Raw genomic sequence first — 19239 nt, forward strand, 5'->3', positions numbered from 1 at the left:
AGAGGGGAGAAAGAAGAAGAGGAGAGAGGGAGAGAGAAGAAGAGTCGTGATGCTGATCATTATACAAAGATAGAGAAGACAAGCCAAGATCCCGAGGAGGATAAGAATGGCGCCGTTCAACGCCGTGGGAATGCTGAGTCAATTCAGTCACGGAAAAGAAAGTCTTGTCAGCATGAAGACCAAGAAGAAGAGAAAGACGTGGAAGAACAGAGAGATGCCTTTGAAACTTCTGGCTGTCGGGATTGGGTGATTTCAACCTTGCCTCTTTGTATGGGGTCGTATATATGCATAGAAAAACTTCCCCGGCTGATCATTGATCTTGTTGCTCGAGTAAGACAGTCCTACCAGGGGATAGAGAAAGCCACGAAGAAGGAAAGTGACAAGAGGGACAGAGACAGAGAGTAGAAGAATGTGTCTCTGTTTTGTGTCTGTGTCGTTGCATGCGTAACTTTCTCCTCATGATATGTCGGATCTGAATGTGGCTGCCACTAGGAGAGTACAGTTGCGTGTAGTTCGTTGGTCACAGGGAGAATCGGAATACGCAGATGTCTCACACGGTATGCTGATGCGTATACAAAACTCTTTCTCACCTTCGACAATCAAGAAATGCGCAAGTATTTGTTTGTATCTGCCCACTAAGCACACGAAGGGGCGGATTTGATACTAGAGTGAGTAGGGGGCATCTTCGTTCTGTGAATCCGTGTTCATGCGTGGTGTTTCTGTTAAGAAAAAAAGTGACCGCGTACGTTAACATTGCCACTCAAATGTGCATATAGATGGTTATCACTTGTGCGTCTGTCTATACACATGTAAGGGTGTTTGCGTATACGTGGCTTTTTGCAGGCTATATAACGATACATCTAGGGTGGCTGGGAGATTACGATACGCGGGGTGACGGAGCACCCGTGTAATCCATGCGGCCTGGACGGTCCTTGCATCTAATTAGTTTTTCGATTCAGATCGCGTCTGTATACTAAGCATAAATGGAGTGGAACTATGCGCGGTAGCCAGGACGTGTGTCAAGTATATCTTACGGTGTAGGGACAGTTGGAAGCATGGTGGCCGCCCAGGCATGCTGATACATTCAAACATGTACGGGTGTACATGCATATATATATATATATATATATCAGTAGACCCTTCGTAACGTTTCACCGTATCGAATAATAAAAAGACCTTTTCGTGTGTTCGGTTGTAGCGATAGGTGGCTCGTGTTACTCTTCTCGTACAACAGTCACGGGGAGTACTCCTCCTTTCAACACATGTGTGATGTGTCATTACACTTGGAATAGTGTTTTTTCTGAATTGCACAGGTTGACTGGGAAGATGAGAAGAACTGCTTGAAGGACATCAGTCTGTTGTTAGCGAGCTTCTTTACATCTTTACCGTCTGAAGAAGAAGGCTTGAGAACCGCACGGCAAGCGAAGGGAGATGAGGAGTCCAAAGTAGCAGAGAGGGTGGGGGATGGGTGCTCATCTTCTCAGAATTCGCCGAATTCAAACGAAGCAACCTGTGCTAGACCAGAAATTAACCGGATCCACGAAAGATATTTCTTACCCGCTCTCCGTACTTACTGGAAAGGCCTTCTGCCCAAGAGGTAGGTGAAGTTAGACCGAGAGCTGCTTTGTCGATAGACCTTCTTGACTTTTTTTGACAGTAGGTTGTTCTACAAGGAAGAAAAGGCTCTTCTTTCTGGAACAAGTCATGTTGACAGAGGAGAGAGTCCCACACATGGCAGAAATGATTTTAGCAGATTGAGCTGTGTATGTCTCTTCAGGCCTTGTTCGTCCTTCTCAATAAGGGAAGTGTATGGGGGTGTGCGAATGTGTATGGGTATGTATGTGGTCACGTGTATATTCGCGAGAAGGGATTGCACTCAACACGCAGGTGAAGAATAGTGTATGTATTCGTTATCGCATACTAGCTTGTGTACAAGGATCTATCCATTCCGTGAGAAACTCAGTGTTTCGTACATTGGATTTGTGTATGTGCATTCAAATATGTCTATAGTTGACTATGTGATACTGACACCTGGATGCTCTCATCTGTGATGGGAGAAAGAACTATTTGACCGGGGCCACGTGGTGCTAATAGGTTTCCCAGGTAGATAAGGCATGCCGAATAGCTATGATTCATGTCAGTCACCTTTATATATGTGTATACATACATACACTTGTTTCTACTCCGGTCGACGGGGTGGGCACACCTGCTCTTCTAGATGACAGGTAACATATTCACCTCTCTAGTTCTAGCTCACCATAGTATTCTGTCCGATCTCGAAGGCTATGGAAGCAGGAAATGCCCCGGAAAGGTGGTCATCTCGTTCCTAAAGTCATGTAACTTGTTTGTATTGTGTTTGAAAGAAGAGAGTGGACTGAAGACATTCACAGACAAGTCGGAAAAATCTTCTCTTTTTCTACCACTCGAACCACATTACTCTCACCTTCTCCCCTTCCTCGGCTTTTTTGCTTACTACTACGGCAGGTTCTACGAAGACGGCACCATCCAGGTTATTGCGTCTCTTCCGGCTCTTTACCGTGTATTTGAAAGGTGTTGAAATTTATGGACGTTGGTCTGGTAATGTTAATTATTATCAAACTAAAGAGGAAATGCAGAGAAAAAAGAAGAACAGAGAAAAAAAAGGAAGGGAGCCACGTGGAGTTTGGAAAGAAGTTGATCTATTCCGAGAAAATCTTCATGAGAAACGAACGAGTGAGGTGAAGGACAACGTGAAATGCCTTTCTCTGTTCACTCTCAGTCAGCAAGCACTTCGGTGATCTCTACAGTGAGAGACAATTCACTTATGAAGACCAAGAAAAGAGGAAAGTAAAGAGTCTTCTTTGGCGTCGCTGCAAAACGCGTGAAGTTCGGAAAAATCCAGGTTACAAATCATCTCTTCTCCAGCCGTGGCCCTCTATTTTGCCTGTTTTTTTGCTCTATGAAAGTATGCTTCACCTCAAATGCAGCTTAGTTGTGAGGCGAACAGACGTCACTGACAAACCTTTTTTTTCTTCAAGTAGATGCACTAAGAAATACAAATACGCATCTACTTGTCTATGTAAGTTGGACAACCTCGGAAGTGCTTGAAGCTCATATCAAGCATATGTAATGAAGTAGAAAATGGCTCGGAAGAAGGCAAGCTATTCTGTCTCGCTAGCAGCTCGAAGGAAAAAAAGCAGAGGCCGAGAGAATGCCGTGACGAGGTGATCGTCGCTTCCTTGCGGTACCTCAGCACATGGATCTCTGCTGAGGCGGGGGGCCTGCCGAGTCAAGCGCCGTTGAAGCTGCTTGAAACGCCTTCTCACTTTTTTTCTGTCTCGGATCAAGGATGTGTGAGACGAAGAAAAGAAATTCGGAGCTTCAGAATCAGTCAAAATAGAAACGCACCAAACAAAGGTATAAATCGTAGAAAGGAAGTACCAACGCCTAGAGACAATAGCTCAATCTAATATGCCGTTGCTTGTCCACGCCGTTACTCACTTCCTTTCTTTCAATAATACAGGCAATGCCTGTGAATCTGTGCCTCGTTTCTTCTGTGCGAGGCTTTTGTCTACTGTGTCAGTCGCAAGTGCGGCCCAATCACGGCCATCAAGGGCGTTATCTCTGCTCTAGAACATGACGCAAGAGATTCATCAGCCACACCGAATGCCCCTCCCCTTCTGCCCGGGAAATCAACGGTGAACCTCGCTGCAAAAGGAGGCACTTCTAGGCACTCGAGCTGATCCAAGTTAACACACCCAAGGCTCTTTCTTCTTGCTTCGCGTCTCGGCCGTAGCAGTTGCTTGGCGAGAACATGAGATGCTGCCAGCAAAACGAGGTCGGAAAGCGCTCAGCTGTGGCAAATCGTCTTTTTGACGGGGATTTTTTCGGCTGGGTGATGTTCTTAGCGAACCATGTACGAATTAAAGTAAAGGACAGGGTCACAAGGTGGGGTCTATGGCACCAGCTTATACTTGGTTGAGGCGGACTTTTAAGAGCGAGGTCGATTTAGTACTAAAAAAATGTTTCATTAGATTACGTCGCGTTACCGAGCGATCTTTCCCCGTGCTGCACACTGACGAGGTGTCTCAGGCCTACACGTGAATGGATGTGATAGGGAGGAAAGGAGGGGGGGAAGGCAGGCTCTTCCTTGCTGCCTAAGGCGAGCGTGTTCTTCCTTACACGGAGCAACGTCTCTAATCCTTTTGTTAGCTCTCATTTGGTCCTCATCTTTCCTGTCATCCGCGGTGTCTCCCGAACGTATCTGCAGTCCTCCTCTTCACGCACGATCAGCGTTGAATAAGAATAGTGAACTTGCTTCTTCCAAAGCGCTTAGTTCGTCCAATTCACGTCTGTACAGTCGCAGACATGAAAGAAATCCACAATTCATACTGTGACGCCCACTGAGCGTCAAAGCCCTTCACTCAGAGCGTGGCAAACTGAGACAGAAAGGGTTGGCTTGGCCGTGTAAACCGAACGGACAGGCAGAAGAGAAAACACTCACAAGACCCCAGAACAGCCGTAAATGTAATGGCCCAAATATACAAGCTGTTTGGTCTGTTAGCACCACTTGATCCGAAGATGTGTGCAACACACTTCTGACAGAAACCCACCCCCCTTTGAACGAGAGGAGTGACTCCTATTCTTTGCTTTTCTTTTCGGAAAACAACGGCAACCATGAGATTGTTTGACAACGAAACATTCAAGGTAACTTCATTGCATGGTTCAGAATCTTCGTCCCCTTGCTCTTCTGGAAACCCGGTGCCGGTGGATTTCCGCTACAGCTGCTTCCAGCATAGCTTCCATGTCCTGACCTGGAGCAGGTAGATCCTTATGTGCTAAACTTCCAAGCGCTTTTTCCCTAGCTGACATCTTCATTTGATACGCGGTAAAAGCGTCAGTCACAGCTTCCGGAAGCAAAACACGATACAAGGTTCCGCCATGCTTGTATGCAGGCCCAACCTGCACACCTGAGTCTGTCCCCCAGATCATCGTATGAGTTGGATGACCAGTGTGGACTGGGTCTGCTTTCGCTGGATGTTCGCTTAGTATGTTCTTAACTAGATCCACGACTCCTGCATCTTTCCAAGCTTCTTCAGCATGTCGAGGTATCATCATTCTCAACAGTGCTCCATCTTCGAGTTGTAGATCGATAGACCTGTGGCCGTCTTTGAATTCATAAGCATCTACTTTATGGAATTGTGCCGTGCTTGCATCTTTGCTTACGCGATCCCTCCGCGTAAAATCTTGCCAGCCTGTTCCTAAGACGATAACGGTTTTCCCGTTCTCCACTTTCGTCTGGGGGTCCGGAAATCCATGCGTACCTCGTTCAGTGTAGGCGGAGTCACGATCACCCATGAAGATTTCTGTACCAGTCGGTACAGGATTGAATTTGTTCGCTTCTATGGCCAGGGCTTTCAATACAGCTTGCAAGTCTGCCTCTGCTTCTGATTCACCATTCTCATCCTTTACAAAGACCTGGCGCAATGAGTCAGGTATATGAAAGGCATACGTAGCCGTAGATTCATCTGCTGGGACATCGAAAAGGTAACCCGATTCGATCTCTGCTTCACGAGATCCCCATTCCCAGTAGAATTTTCCTTCGATCTGAGATAAAACTGGTATGCTTTCTTCCAGAAACTTCTGCAATTCTCCGAATTTTCCATGGCTTTCTAGGACCCCCTCAGTTTCCTCAGACAGATACAGACGAAAATCCACGCCCCCAAATGAGAGATCGATTGGGTGCTTTCCCGGCTTCCAGGGACTGTCAGGTGAGAACCGCAACCCAATGACGACTCGTTTGAATTCTCCTGAATTTTCTTCGTATGCTACTGGTACTTCTTGTGTCCGCTGTCTGAGTTTGAGTGTCGGATGAAGTGCTAGAACAAGGATACTGGCCAGAAGGACCGTAAGGAAACCAACAAGAATTATCCTAGCAGCCCGCGTCTTCACGACATCAGCCAACTCCAGTGCATCTGTGTCTTTATCTCCATCGTATCTCCTCTTAAAGATCCTAGCTATGCGTGGGAACGCATATATGGCTGCACCAATCAAGGACACAGCTAAAAGAAGCTTTGGTAAGGTAACAGGCATGGACGACGATCTCCGACGAACCAGTCTCCGTGGCGATGACGGGCGGTCGATTGTCTCCTGTCCGTCTGCTTCCCCAGAATCTTCGCCAGCATGACTGGGACCCGTGTGCTCTATGTCTTCTTGAACGCCGATACTATTGTTGTCGTATCCATGATTCGAAGGTTGACGACTGTTGGAATGCACCGCCGTGAGTTCTCCCTTCGCATAGTTGTTCGCCTCCCAGAGACAAACCATCAATAGCAAGTTCGCTACTATAAGAGCGATTGCAGATATCTTTACGAAGGCCTCGGTCTTCATCGTTCTTCGGTCGCGGCAACCAGATTGCAAGTTTGGTAGATTACGGCGTGTGATACTGGAAAATCGAAGAGGCCACGTGCACTGGCAGGTTGCACGCGCGTCAGATAGCGAAGAAAGGTCTCCTACTCCAAACAGTACAATTGAAGGCGGAGCATTCACATGGATCTCGAATCATGACGGCTTATGTGGACTCGACGCCAGAAACAATGAGAAAAAAAAAACGACGGACGCGGGTCTCCGGCAGAGGTCGAAACTTCCACCAGCCCCCCTTGCCGCACCCGGGACGGATGGTGAAGGCTGACACCCCTGAAAGAGCTCGGAAAGAATAAAGCAGAGAAGCATTAGATAGTGGTTCATTACACTGAAAATATAAGATGGAGGAGAGCGATGAGTCCTGCTCAATCATAGCTCTGCCAACCCGTGCTGCGCTACGGGCTGAGCCGGGCCCTGCCCGGTTGGGAAGAGGCGTTTTTTTTTTCTAGGCGTTATCCTCTCTTTTCCCTTGAAAAAGTACCTGGAGGACGGGAAAATCAGGTAAGTAATGGAGACATAATTGAAGTGTCTGAGCACCGTAGTAAACCGGGGCCCTGCATGTAGCCTCCCTCGGTCGAACGGAAAGAAACGTGCCCGATTGATAAGGACTCGAGGGAATCAATGGCTAGTCCGCCTTTAGAAAAAGCTAATCTGTGCTTTACTTTTCTTCTGGGTAAGGAGAATCGGCGCCGCGCCGTCGCTCCCAGCCACACTCGAACCAAGGGGCAGCAGGCCCACATACGCTGCGGCGGGGGCTGTGGAGCCGTACGTACCACGCGAACCAGCCAGTAGACCACGTTTTGTCGTCGGCGAAGACAGAGACCCGCAGGCACCTCGAAAATGCCTGTTCGCCCCAGGGGGGCATCAGTGGTTTTTTTTCGCTGAACTCCATCCGGTTCGCTCGGGGACGACCTCTCTCTTTGTGTCGTCCCCAATTCACGACGCAACGTCGCTCTCAGTGCCGACCCGCCATTCTCCAGAGATCCCGCTTCTCCGCGCTCGCCCTCCTGGTGCCATCCCGCGGAAGCCCGTCCGCAGCGCACTCTGCATCCGTCGACCTGCGTCGCGGGGGCGCGGCCTATTTCCCCCCTTGGTTACTAGGGCAACGTCCCCTGTGGCGCTACACAGAAGGGGACAACCGCGTTTCCCTCAGAGCTCCTCGGAGGCAGGCCTTTTTATAGCGTGTGCTCTCTTGCTTCGTCGTCACTTTTCTCTGGCAATTAATGAGTTGCTTCGTACACCCGGCACCAGCAACTACGCTGGCGGTCTGCCAGTGATTGAAAGTGCTGCAACCGGTGCTCTGTTTCCTACCCCGTCCACACATGCTGCTTAGGCACTAGAAACAGCAAACCGTCAAACTGGGATCTTCCCTAAGGACCAGGGCTCCGCTCTCGCCCCCGGCGACCGTTCTGGCTGCCACAGGAATGTTGCGTTTCCGTCTATCCAGCGGGTTTGCACAGTTTCCGCTATACTTAGGAACTGATAGCAGAACTGTCCTCACGAGGAATAAGAAGATTGATTTCTTTTCCCTTCCGTATCTTCGAGCTCCGGTGTCCTGATCCGACGTACCAGGTCCCGCGACACTCCACCTGCCGTGCAAGCCCAACCGATCAACGGGGGGTTGTTGATCGCACCTGCGGCGGTTCGGCTCGGTCAGCCCGTCCAGTTCACTCTAAACCCTGACCAGAATAATTTATCTTACTAAACTTTTTTCCGAGTACTAGCGACCGAGCTCTAGCCATGGTGGGCGGCCTATCAATCAGGCCGAGCGGGCTACCTTTAGCTACCTGTAACAATGCTACGCCTAAGGGTAGCCCTGGAAAGACGAGTGCCCCACCTGCAAAACCAGCGACCGTAGAACGACGAAAGTGGTCTGATCTCGGCTGCTGGCCGTCGTAGTGTTACCTAATTCCGGACGGCAGAAACAACTTCGAAGACCAGCCAGACGGTATTCCCCTGTCAAGGGGAGGTGCTGAACTGGGGAGCGACTCTGGTAAACAATTTCACCTCCGAAACAGGGAAAGCCGACAACTCAGGTGGCGGGCTGTGCTACAGCTACCTGATTGTTGCCAGTCTTCAAGACGTATGTTACGGCCTTGCGCGTGTGCTGTAGTGCTACTGCACTCGTGACAATGTTTCACCAGCGTTCGTTCTTACTATACCCTTGACGATCATGGATGCCCCGTCGGCGGGGAGACTCACCCTCCCGTTTCCTGTCCATGACAAACAACGTAGGTATGTTGTCTCCGCTCCCCCGTCCCAACCCAAGATAGGGCATAAACAGGTGTAAGGTAGTACGCCAGGAGACCCGAGAGGAACTCCTGCCAGGTGTCGTTTCAAACGCCGACCAAGAGTCGGTAACTGTAACCCTTTGAGCCGCATACAATCCCCCCAATACTACCTTCAAAGAGAAGTCACGTTGACAAATGTAAGGGTAGTTGAACTGTCTAACCAGCGCCTGACGCCATTTCCGCTACCGTTTACGGGCGAGAGAGTCCTTAACTGACGAACCTACCTGCGTCTCCTTGTCGGACGCCTCAGGCGACTTCTGATCCCGTCGCAGACTTCGCTTTTGCCAACTCGTACTCCGTGACACAGAAGACCCGGAAAACGTGGCTGGCCTCAAGGGAGCCGCACGTGGACGGGTGGTTGCCGAGTGTTCTTTCGGCGTCACGTCCCCCGGTCATCTCTTTGCCCGCAGTGTTGCGGACGACAGCACCAAGGCCTTCAAATAGACGGCAAACAAACTGCTTTTCTTGAGGAGGTCGGTGTTCAAGGAACTACATCCTCTCTCGCCTTCTGTCTAGAGTACGAGTCTAAGGCGTTTCGCATTGGATCTGCCGTACAGGCGACTCACGATGACTGGGCAAAGAGATTCTCTGCGTACAGACTCTGAAAGCGTCGGACTCGACGGACTGCTGCCAACAGGAGCTAGACAACGCCCGTGTGAAGTACACTACGGAAAGTACGAGTGAAGAGGCCGACCACACTGAAATGCAGTCCAGCATCCCACCACTAAGACAATCCCCTCAGGGGACTGCACACTGCGACCGCCAACGAGCGTGGAAACAGAGAGACAGGCGTGTGTATGTGAAGCTAGAGTGCCGTCTCCAGTCAGAATGCCTTTCTGAGACAGGAGAGAAAACTGGCACATCCTGCATTTGTGTCGCAGTGTACTTTGATAGGGGCTCTAGTCAACAGAACACACACGGTCCAACGAGCACACGACAACACTGCACCACACGAAACGGAGAAAAGTATTCCTCGCAAAGAGATGGACCTCGTCATTCCGTAGAATTCGTGTAACGGTCGACAGATTACCAGCGTACGAAAGGCGCTGTTTCGCATTCTTTCACTTCAACCCTAGAAGGAGGCACCGCGTATGAAGACAAGTGAGAGAAGCCTGCACGTCACCCACCTGCGCTTAATGCAGGCGACACTGAGGTAAGCACGAACTTTTCGCCTATTGCAGCACTCCACACCTATGGAGACATCATAAAGGAACCAGACGGGTGTCAATAACAGTCCTTCTCGGCCAGTCCCCGAACCCGTAAGTGTCTGGTTTGCACTTTGACGGTTCTTCATACAACGCAGTAAGCCAGGCCTTACTCTTCCTCGTGTAACAGCTCAATATCACTCTTCACTTGAGCGCTCGGCCCTCCCCAACGCCCCGACCAAAGAGACACCCCGGTCTCCGTACTCTTCAGCGGGAAAAAAGACAGACGTAACCTTTCCTTGCCTCTGCTGGCAAGGTATTAGCGCGACGCCACGTAGGCACGCGCACACTCCATTCCTTTTTTTCTTCTAGAGACCCCACACACACAACTTCGGCTCATGCACCCACACAAACACCTTCAAATACACGTCGCGTGCGCACAACACATGGTGAGTAACTCCAAATGCCATAATAGCACAACGACTGCACCACGTGAACGATGTGTACGAGCACCCCCAGCCGAGCCTTCCCCCTTCATCCGCATCGACTTGAGCTTATGCAAAACGGAGGACAGAAAAGTCGCATTCACTGGCAGTTAACACACTGGGTAGAAGAAGCCTACAAGAGAGAGACACTCTGTACGGCTGTAGCTGTTTTACCTGATACGACATCACGTGCTTTGAGAGAAACAGACGACCGGAGAGACTCTTACAAGAAGAGCAGACATTTTTATCACACTGACACGCATGTGCGTATACCAGCAGGCTGGCAAAAGGACTCATAACCAACATGCGCACTGAGCGAAGGTTTGAAAAAAATGACGGAAACACTCCAAATCTGAAGTCTTCTGCAGAGCTTTCTATCATTCGCCTTCTCCCCCCCTTGTCATCCGGCATTCACGTCCGCATGAGAACGCCTTCGAAGGTGATTGAAAAGAACGCTCTCTGTTGTTATGTCCACACTGCGCGAGACGAGACACATACGAGCTGCTGAAGACTCTCGCGGATGTCTCGCCTCTGTACAAAGGAATGTTCATCATCAACACTCCCACTCACTGCCTCATTTACACTGCAGCTTCTTCTAGAGACTTCTGTCTCCCCCACTCTACACGGCGGATAATAACATAGTCAAGCCACATAGTCAGCAAGAAGCTCAGAAAGCAGAACGAATGGAAAACCTCATGGAAGCCGTAGATTCTTGGGAAAGGATCTGGACGTTTACATGAATAGACTAGGGCACCTATCACATATAAGCTCGACAAGGCTATCACCGCGGTCAGCTCCGATGATGTTAAAACCCTATAGTAGTCAGAAAGAAACAGTGCATGCAGTAGCCCTACAAAAATGTATGTATACGCCCGTCTCGCACGTCCCGTAGATGTCAAGTCTCCGAAAATGATAGAACAGAAGCCTGTAAAAAAGAGAACCATACAGAAGCCAATACACCTACTCAACAGAAATACACATCGCATACGAAACCTCTCAGCACACCACAAGAGACGTGTATATACTCTCCTAACGCCTGCTTATGATCGTATTACCACTACTTTACATACATACATGATTCTTTAGATGACTTGAATGTACCTACATGCAGACAGAAACACATATACGGGAACGGTCTACCGTTGTGGTAGCAGAATAGTATATAGGCATATGTATACGTATAGCTCCTCACGGCGAGATGGCGACACACAGCCCTGGCCTGGCTCTGTAGACTATCCCACAAAAGCCGTCAAGTAGTGATTCCTCATTTGAGAGAATTTGCTAAAAGATGTGAGATTGCTGTTCGTCGTTACAATCGTGATCAACGTAATTCTTTATGAACTGGTTGGAATGCTTCTACAGCTACAACTCCAGAGAATCTTCTTAGTGATTCATCACTGTTTCGTCTACCAGACAGGAGATATCGATCTTGATGAAAAGACTAGAATACAAGAGTAGCACTCGACGTAACTCCAGATACGCGAGAGTCCATGAAATACATCCCCACAAACAACTTAACCGGCTATAGCCATCAGTAACGAACAGAAGGCAGATACAGAACGTCAGTAAACGCTTCTGTTCGCCGTCTATACGACTTCTGCCCTGAGCGCCTTTACGAGACTGAGCACCCCCATACAGATCTTCCACAAGAGCAGTAGACCAACAGAAGGGAGAGACAACACTGAACAGATACCCTCTCGTATAGACAGATGTATCCCTACACAGATACTTGTGGTGTAAGGGACTTCAGAGGACCGACTACTACCCACCGTAGATTGTCGCTCCGAGCTGAACAATGAGAAGCCAACAGGAAGAACCAAAATCAAGTAAAAGCATCGGAATAGGCGTTGTGCTTCCGCTGATCACCATAAAGATACCTGCATGCATACATCCATACATACATGGATAGATACATACATACATACAGTTCATACACGTTCACATATCCGTGCCTGCACGCGACGGGGGAATGAAAGATACCTCTAATCTCTGGCAAGAGAGAAAAGACGGAGTACACTGATAGAGGTCAGCGGTGACTATGAAAACAATTCTTTACATACTGACTCCCATAGTTAACCATCGTTCATCCCACACACACCACACAAATCATGACGGATCATTTGAAAAAGTCTTTGCTGTCTAGGGTGCGGGAAGATGACAAACTGAGACAGTAACATGTACACCCCGTTACATGCAAGTACTATACAAGCACTAGCCTTCTGCATTGGGAGGTATTCTGATCTCTCAAGTAGGACTCTCCTCCCTCCCTCATAGATGGTTCACATGAATATAAGTATATCCACACATATTTATGTACGTACATGCACACATACACATACCGCACATGCACTTATAGCCAGAGAGAAGCAAGCGAACGTGTGAAGTGCGAACAGCAGGCGAGGAACCCTGACCAGACTACAGTGCTTCCGTGAGACTTCCGGCATAGGTGTACAGAAACCAGCGGGACTTGACGAAAGAGGAGGCGATCTCGGCTTCTCCCTGTTTCACCCCCCTGTGCGTTTATCTACAGTGAATGAACGTGCAAATACCTCGTATATATATATATACACTGCCTCGGATCAATCTCGTCTCTACATCTCTTTTCCGAAGACAGACGAGCATAAATACCAGCAGTCGAGTCTCGCTGACTAAGCAAAATGCAGCATCTTATCTATGTCTTCACCCCCTCTTCCGTCAAGACAATAATGGGGACTGATAACGAGACAGATAAGAAGAAGGAAAGGACCCATCGTCGCAGTCCATCTCGTACTCTCCATGGTAAGATCACTCAGTAGAAAGAACACCATGAGTCGTCGTATTCTCACCCTACCTGCATGATCTAACTTGTGGAAGATTTGATGAAGTGTGGGGTTCTTCCATTCAAAGCAATGAAGAAGAGTACTCGCGAGGAAGTTCAGAACGAAGCTAAAACAAGAGACCGCCGCTGCAATGAATGACCTCGGACTACTGCACACACTGAAGATGAGGAACATCCAGAATGGAGAGACGAGTAGAAGAAAAAGATGAATCTTTCCTCTCAAAAATGGTCGAGTGACAATTACATCTTGTGTGAGATGATAACCAGCAGCACCACTGCTGCTATCATTGGTAGAAGCAGCTTTATGCGGGTGTATCACAGTGGTCGTCGTTGTCGCCGCCGCTGTTGTCATTGGCATATCGGATGAAATGGAAGTGAAGATGGTTCTTTTCGATGGCTTCTTATTCTCACTTTCATAATCGTGAGGATTTCTTGGTCTCAAACTACCACCGCTCGTGGTCTCCTCCATACGTTCTACAACATCTGACTGGATCTGAGAGGACATCTGTTTATCACCCCCCATCTTCGTCACACTTCTCTCCTTGATCTTCTACTGGAGAAGAAAGTCTTCTGACAGTTGATCAGATGGAAAAGAAGAACGAATGATTCTTCCACTGTTGGCGAAATGTCTTTTGAGAGTTGATGAAAACAGGTGTCCAAAGAAAGAAGCAGGGACTGAAGAGACGGAAAGAAAGAAAGAGAAAGAAAAGAAGGCTATAGATCCGGGAGGGAAGAAGATGATCAGATGGAAAGTCACAACTCACTCGTTATTTGGCTGAGGAAAAAAAGATCAAAAGGAAGGAAGTAGAACACATTCAATAGGAATCGTATACGAGAACATGAAGATAGCTAGAATATAAATCTCTTTGGTCGATACAGGTAGTTCTATCTGAAGAAGGCAAGAAGACGGAATTAGGCGGAAAGTGTCTACGAAGGCAAATGTGTCAGTTAGGAAAAAAGAGCAATTAGCGTCCACAGATGAGGAAAAATGAGAAGCGAAGTGTTGAGAGAGACAGGTATGTTTCAAGTTCGCTGGTTCGTATCAGCGCATGTATGGGTTTCTCTAAGAACATCTAGAGAGGATACTCTTATTATATGGGAAGGAAGGAGATGGGTGGCTATTGCTACATCTACGTAGAGAAGCTTCCCCTCTCATTCGGAGACGCGGGTCGTCATATTGGAGCATAAGTATACCCGCAATACACAGAGACCCGACAAGAAGTAAGAGGACACCGAAAGCGCCTATATACAAAATTACAAGCGGAGAGAGGAAAATAGAATGGACAATTGGGCTTGTTTTACCATAGAAGTGCGGGAAAATCAAACAACACAAACAATAGACTGACGTAAACACGGTAACAGCCGCCAGAAGCTTTCCAGCTGCCTGAGGAGAAACCATCTCTCCCGCAAAACACGGCTACAAGTGAGCAACTGGATATCGACGTGGTCAGACATCCAGGTATTCTCCAGGTGAAGAACGAGAAACACGCACAATCCTGCGGAAAAAAGAAAACACTGTCGCACACGGTAGGGAAGGGAACGGCACGCGAAGAAGAATGTCGTATACCTTACGGTTGGTGGAGCTGGGGAAAGACTCCACACCAACAGAAACACGCGGAATAACGAGAGCGACGTGATAGAATGAAGAGACGGGAAGGCCAAGTAAGAAAAGAGATGAAAGAGATACACGGGTCTGAGACAAGAATTGCTGAGGCGAGTCAACGTGTTTCCTCCCTGACCTTTCTCAGCCGCCGTGAGTAGCGAGACAACAATTACGGCTTCTTGAACCAAGACCTGCGACTTGTGAGCAGTCAGTGAAGACGTCGGAGACGTAAAAAACGTGCAGAGAAAGAAGGCTGAAGTCACACAAGACTCATCCACAACCGGGAAGACAGTTGCGAGCACATGAACGGAAGTCCGGATCGGAGTTCGTTGTAAACGAGCACGCTAGATTGAGCCCAGTGGAAAAAGAAGAACTCTGCAGAGAAAACCTCTTTCAGACAGGGAGGACAGCATAACGTAAACTGCGGACTTTATTGCACACTTTCCCCGTGTGCTGCGCGACGCGTCATTATTGCTTGGAACGCCTCTCTCGACGGGCAGGTGTACGGTTAAAAGAAGCTTGAATGACAAGCGACGTCGCGGCGAACTACGGGCCACCGGTATCGACACCCTGTCATCTGGAGCGTGTCAAACCACTGTAAAGCAGCTAACTTTTTGAAAACGCAGGATTCCCCCGAGATGTTGCTTCAGATATCCTGACGCAGACGCATCCTCCGGGTGGATCACGCACCCTCCCGCGCGGTGACAGCGTCCTCTCTGCACACACGAGCCGGCTGAGTACTACCACAGTACGCGTCGGTGGCGCGAGAGCGCAGTAGACTGGTCCCAGGCTCGACTGCACATCATGCTATTTTCCCGGGATAGATTATTAGTTTGGTGCTCGAGACCCCTGATATCTCTACATTTCAATGCACTGTCCGGCCATAGTGGGCTGAGAGACGCCGGGGAGGCGAACCAAGCTGCTCGGGAATGAAAAGCGGAAACGCAAAGTAACAAGGTAATACGTGCAAAAAATACGTGAAGCGGGAGTGCATGTACCTGTGGCTTTTGGTTTCAAGGCGCGCACCGTGCACGGAGAGATACCTGTGGAAGCCCCTTCAACACCATCCTTTACGTCCCGGACCGTTCGGGCTCCCGTCCGGCCGGCAGACAGGGGCTGTGCCTCGCTCCCAATGAGGGATCATTTGGGTATCCTTTCGCCGAACAACGGCGCTTACGCGGGAGGGGCGCAAATAAACTCGGGGGCGCGTGGTAGATTGGGGAGGAATGACGTCTCTCTTCACTGAAAAGGCGATGTCGTCTGCGAGTGCCGCACGCTCTGTACGAGTATATACAGGTGATGCAGTAGGCCAAGGAGAGCAGACACGAAGTCCAGCCTCCCGTCCGGGAGCTCGGCCACGACCGGTTCTTCCGACTAGCACTAGCACTGAGAGCCTTCGCTTTGCTAGGAGATTTACTAGGAGACCTACTGTCAAGTTCCTGTCCTTGCCGAACACCTGCGCAGCGCGACAACGGGAATCCCGTTCCAAGTACCGCCTACGTGGTCACGCCCTCTGTCCCAACAGTGAGCGACAACGCAGACAATGAGAAATTCCTAGAGCGGGGTATCTGCCCTGTCCCGGTGTCTGCGGCGTCTTCTGCCTTAAGACACAGAGGGCACTGCCCAACAAGGCGGCGCTCTTCTTCGGAGGCGGGGCTCCTTCCTCATTGAACGCCACGGACAGAGCAACTGGAAGACGAGAGCGAGACGCTTGTCAGTCGACGGGGAAGGGACCCCGGGCGACACACTTCCGCCGGCTATCACAACATAATAGCAGGAATGCCTGCGTTACGTGGTTCTTATCGTGCCTCCTGGTGAAGCAGGTCGCGCGCTGCGTCGCCCGGATCTGGGGCGCTGCAGACCGGAGGTGTAACCTGCCGTCTGTTGTGCGCAGCTCACCTGTAACCCGCCTTTTCTCAGACTGATACCGGCGGAGACCAGGCAAGAGCAGGAGAGATGGAATCTCGTGCTGGTCACCGGGCTGCTCTGGCGACTGCAAGGACCTGTCTAGTTGCTGCATTCTTCGCTTTCCGTGGTACACATCCGGACGCATCAAACGTCGTGGCACGACAAGGGAGCTCAGGTCGTTTAGGACTCCTCGTGGGACACGCAGCGGGGGGGAACCGAGATCACCTGCGTCGGCAGCATTTGTGTACGCTGTCTGGTGCTACCTTGGGGTGACCACTCTACACTGGGTCTAGGAACGACAGGCGGGGGAGGAAACCGTACCACGTGCTACGCCTGCTAAGTTGTCTAGCCACCCGGGGATTTATTGGCGTGTCTGCAGCGGGAAGTGTTGTCGGTTGGATGCAGGACTCCCCCCTAGTGCGTGAAAGCCCGCGATGCGCTCGCTGCGGTGGCAGGCGCCAGGGCTAGGGGAAGACAGCGCGGCTACTAGGCTGACAGAATCGCAACGAGCCCAGAGGAGCGAACGCTCTCAATGAAAACCCCGTCCGGAGCAAATAGCAACAGAGACTCCGACCCCTAATAATGACAATTTTGCCCACAACTGTCCAAAAGTACGGGTATCTCTCTGAAGCGTGCCTGCGGCTCTTCATGTCTTCAGGACAGAGATGTTTTGACTCCGTCGTTGAGAGCAGGGCATTGTAGTGCAGGTTCCTGTTCTTGCACGAAGGGTGGTTGCGGACTGAGCCACAGGGGTAGACAGCCTTAAAACAATGCAACCACCTCTGCTGCAGCCGGCATCATATGGCCGTAGTGATACGCCCGGCAGGGCAGCGACGCTGTTGTTGGGGCCAGCCGCCGCCTGCAGAGTGAAAGAGTCACAGGGGAACATGAGAAATACCTATTTCAGCTAGGTGCATGAACTCCAGTTTACCCCGGTCAAGATGGACTAGTTACCGCTGATCAGCATCGCCGGCTGGACGGTCTTCGCGAACACACGAGATCGCCGCGGAGGACAGGGGTGTACTCCCCACCGGACTATGAATTCCCCCGCCCATTGCTTGATTGGAAAAGTTTCCTTACCGCACAAGTTCGCGGACTCGCGACATATTCGCGATGCAGCATCGACAGGGACAGACAGAGGTGTCTTCTCAGCCATGCTCCGACGCACGAGTGAGCCGATCAACACCATAGTTCCTCAGAAAACACTGGAGCCTTTGTTCGTTCTCATCAGTCTCTTCGGCAAGGGTCGTTTAGACCTGGTCGCAGTCGTGCATCAGTCTACTCCGGCCTGCAACCAGAGCTCGTCAGCGCGAACTCTAACCCGGGTACCCAGTCGTTGAGCTCATGCTCTGTTCCGACCTTCACATATTTGCCGGAGATTGCTAAACAGATGGCACTCTTGATTCCTCTCTTTTTGTTTGTCTTTATGGACCTTACTGCTCTTACATTCCCTCATGTAATAGCAGTCCGGTCCATTATAATGATGTCGTGCGCCGTTCTTCGGGTGCGGGTCACAGGTGTGATGGGACTTGTCTGAGCTCCGATCTGATGACCGGGCGCTCAAGGGTGTGAGTCGAACCACTATCGGGTTCACTCGAGTCAACCCAAACTCAACGCCCGTGAAACGACGGATTGACGGAGGAGGTCCTCCCAGGTTCACCGGTCAACACGACCGAAATCACGAACACGCCGTACGGACGTGGTACTAGCAGAAGTGCTTTCGAAGCTGTCGTGCGCCAGCACTATGAGTTGATAGTTTTCATTCAGTTGGTGGCTGCATTCCATTGCCGAGTCTCCTGAAACGACCCTCCTTCCAGATTGGTCTTCGAGGAACTTGAGGCCACGTTCACGCGTGTTTGCTGTAACTTCATTCGGAAGGGCCGATCAAAACGATACACATTCATCGACAGGATGGGCTAACACCGCAATGGGAACACCACTGAACCGGCTCCGTCACAATGATCCCTCTTAGAACGTATTCACCCGACTTTGTTGCTCCGAGTTTCCAACCGCGCCGGCTCGATCCCAAGGAGATCCGGTATGAGCTCAGACGTACGGAACGAAACAACAGAGTTGACGACAACTTTGGCAGAACGTAGAGCACAACATTCTCCAGGGATGCCGACGTTTACGCGCTGGAGAGCACAGGGACTGGTCCACGACGTGTTCTGAGGCCACGACGCCTTCCAGCGAGTCAGCGGTAGGGGCCCTAGCTTTAGGTAAGGCGGGAGTCCGACCGCACTACAGGAGCTAAATGGCGATGCGAAAGTAACGGGCTCTGTTTCTTATCAGTCGAACTGTCACGAGACTAGATAATAGTGGCGCGGACGGGAAGGCTGCCACAGCCACCTCGGCAGCCGTTAGCTGCAGGGCTAAACACACACTTTTTTCCCCGCGCCAACACCATTGTTGAAGGGACAGGCTCTTAGCCCTCCGGAATCACCGCTGGAAAGGCCTTGGGGAGAGGCCTGTCTTGTCTGCTCGCCTCGCCCCAGGGGCTCATACGGGGCGCGCTTCTGTAATGGACGCCGCAATATCTTAACAAGTTTTTATCTGTCTTGTCACCGAAGCACAACACGTCTCACAG

At 50.2% G+C, this 19239-nt stretch overlaps 3 protein-coding genes across 3 annotated transcripts; 1 reads left to right on the forward strand and 2 right to left on the reverse strand.

The window, feature by feature from the left end:
- Positions 1-3: 3 nt before the first annotated feature.
- Positions 4-2982, forward strand: CSUI_000509 (dna mismatch repair c-terminal domain-containing protein; the record flags this gene model as incomplete). Its single annotated transcript, XM_068060743.1, has 3 exons — positions 4-330; positions 1314-1597; positions 2485-2982. Coding segments are annotated over 3 exons (684 nt in total), but the record flags the coding sequence as incomplete, so codon positions are not given.
- A 1427-nt stretch (positions 2983-4409) lies between these two features.
- CSUI_000510 (uncharacterized protein) lies at positions 4410-7315 on the reverse strand. Its single transcript, XM_068060744.1, has one exon. The coding sequence runs from the start codon at positions 6367-6369 to the stop codon at positions 4705-4707; it is 1665 nt and encodes a 554-aa protein (XP_067927280.1). The 5' UTR covers positions 6370-7315; the 3' UTR covers positions 4410-4704.
- Positions 7316-9711: 2396 nt separating this feature from the next.
- Positions 9712-15702, reverse strand: CSUI_000511 (hemolysin-iii related subfamily protein). The gene is made up of 4 exons (XM_068060745.1): positions 14881-15702; positions 13154-13816; positions 12093-12200; positions 9712-11248 (listed from the first exon to the last, which is right to left on the reverse strand). Exons 2-4 carry the CDS (start codon positions 13662-13664, stop codon positions 10902-10904), a joined length of 966 nt encoding a protein of 321 aa, XP_067927281.1. The 5' UTR covers positions 13665-13816; positions 14881-15702; the 3' UTR covers positions 9712-10901.
- Between the last annotated feature and the right edge of the window lie 3537 nt (positions 15703-19239).

This window comes from Cystoisospora suis, assembly GCF_002600585.1.
Source record: "Cystoisospora suis strain Wien I chromosome Unknown contig_188, whole genome shotgun sequence".
Taxonomy (NCBI): domain Eukaryota; phylum Apicomplexa; class Conoidasida; order Eucoccidiorida; family Sarcocystidae; genus Cystoisospora; species Cystoisospora suis.

Coding starts and splice junctions, on each gene's coding strand:
- CSUI_000511 (XM_068060745.1), bottom strand. CDS start 13,664: ATGGGGGGTGATAAACAGATGTCCTCTCAGATCCAGTCAGATGTTGTA. Junction 12,201..13,153: donor CCACAAGTTAGATCATGCAG/GTAGGGTGAGAA, acceptor GTATGCATGCAG/GTATCTTTATGGTGATCAGC. Junction 11,249..12,092: donor GCTCGGAGCGACAATCTACG/GTGGGTAGTAGT, acceptor TCTTTTTTACAG/GCTTCTGTTCTATCATTTTC.
- CSUI_000510 (XM_068060744.1), bottom strand. CDS start 6,369: ATGAAGACCGAGGCCTTCGTAAAGATATCTGCAATCGCTCTTATAGTA.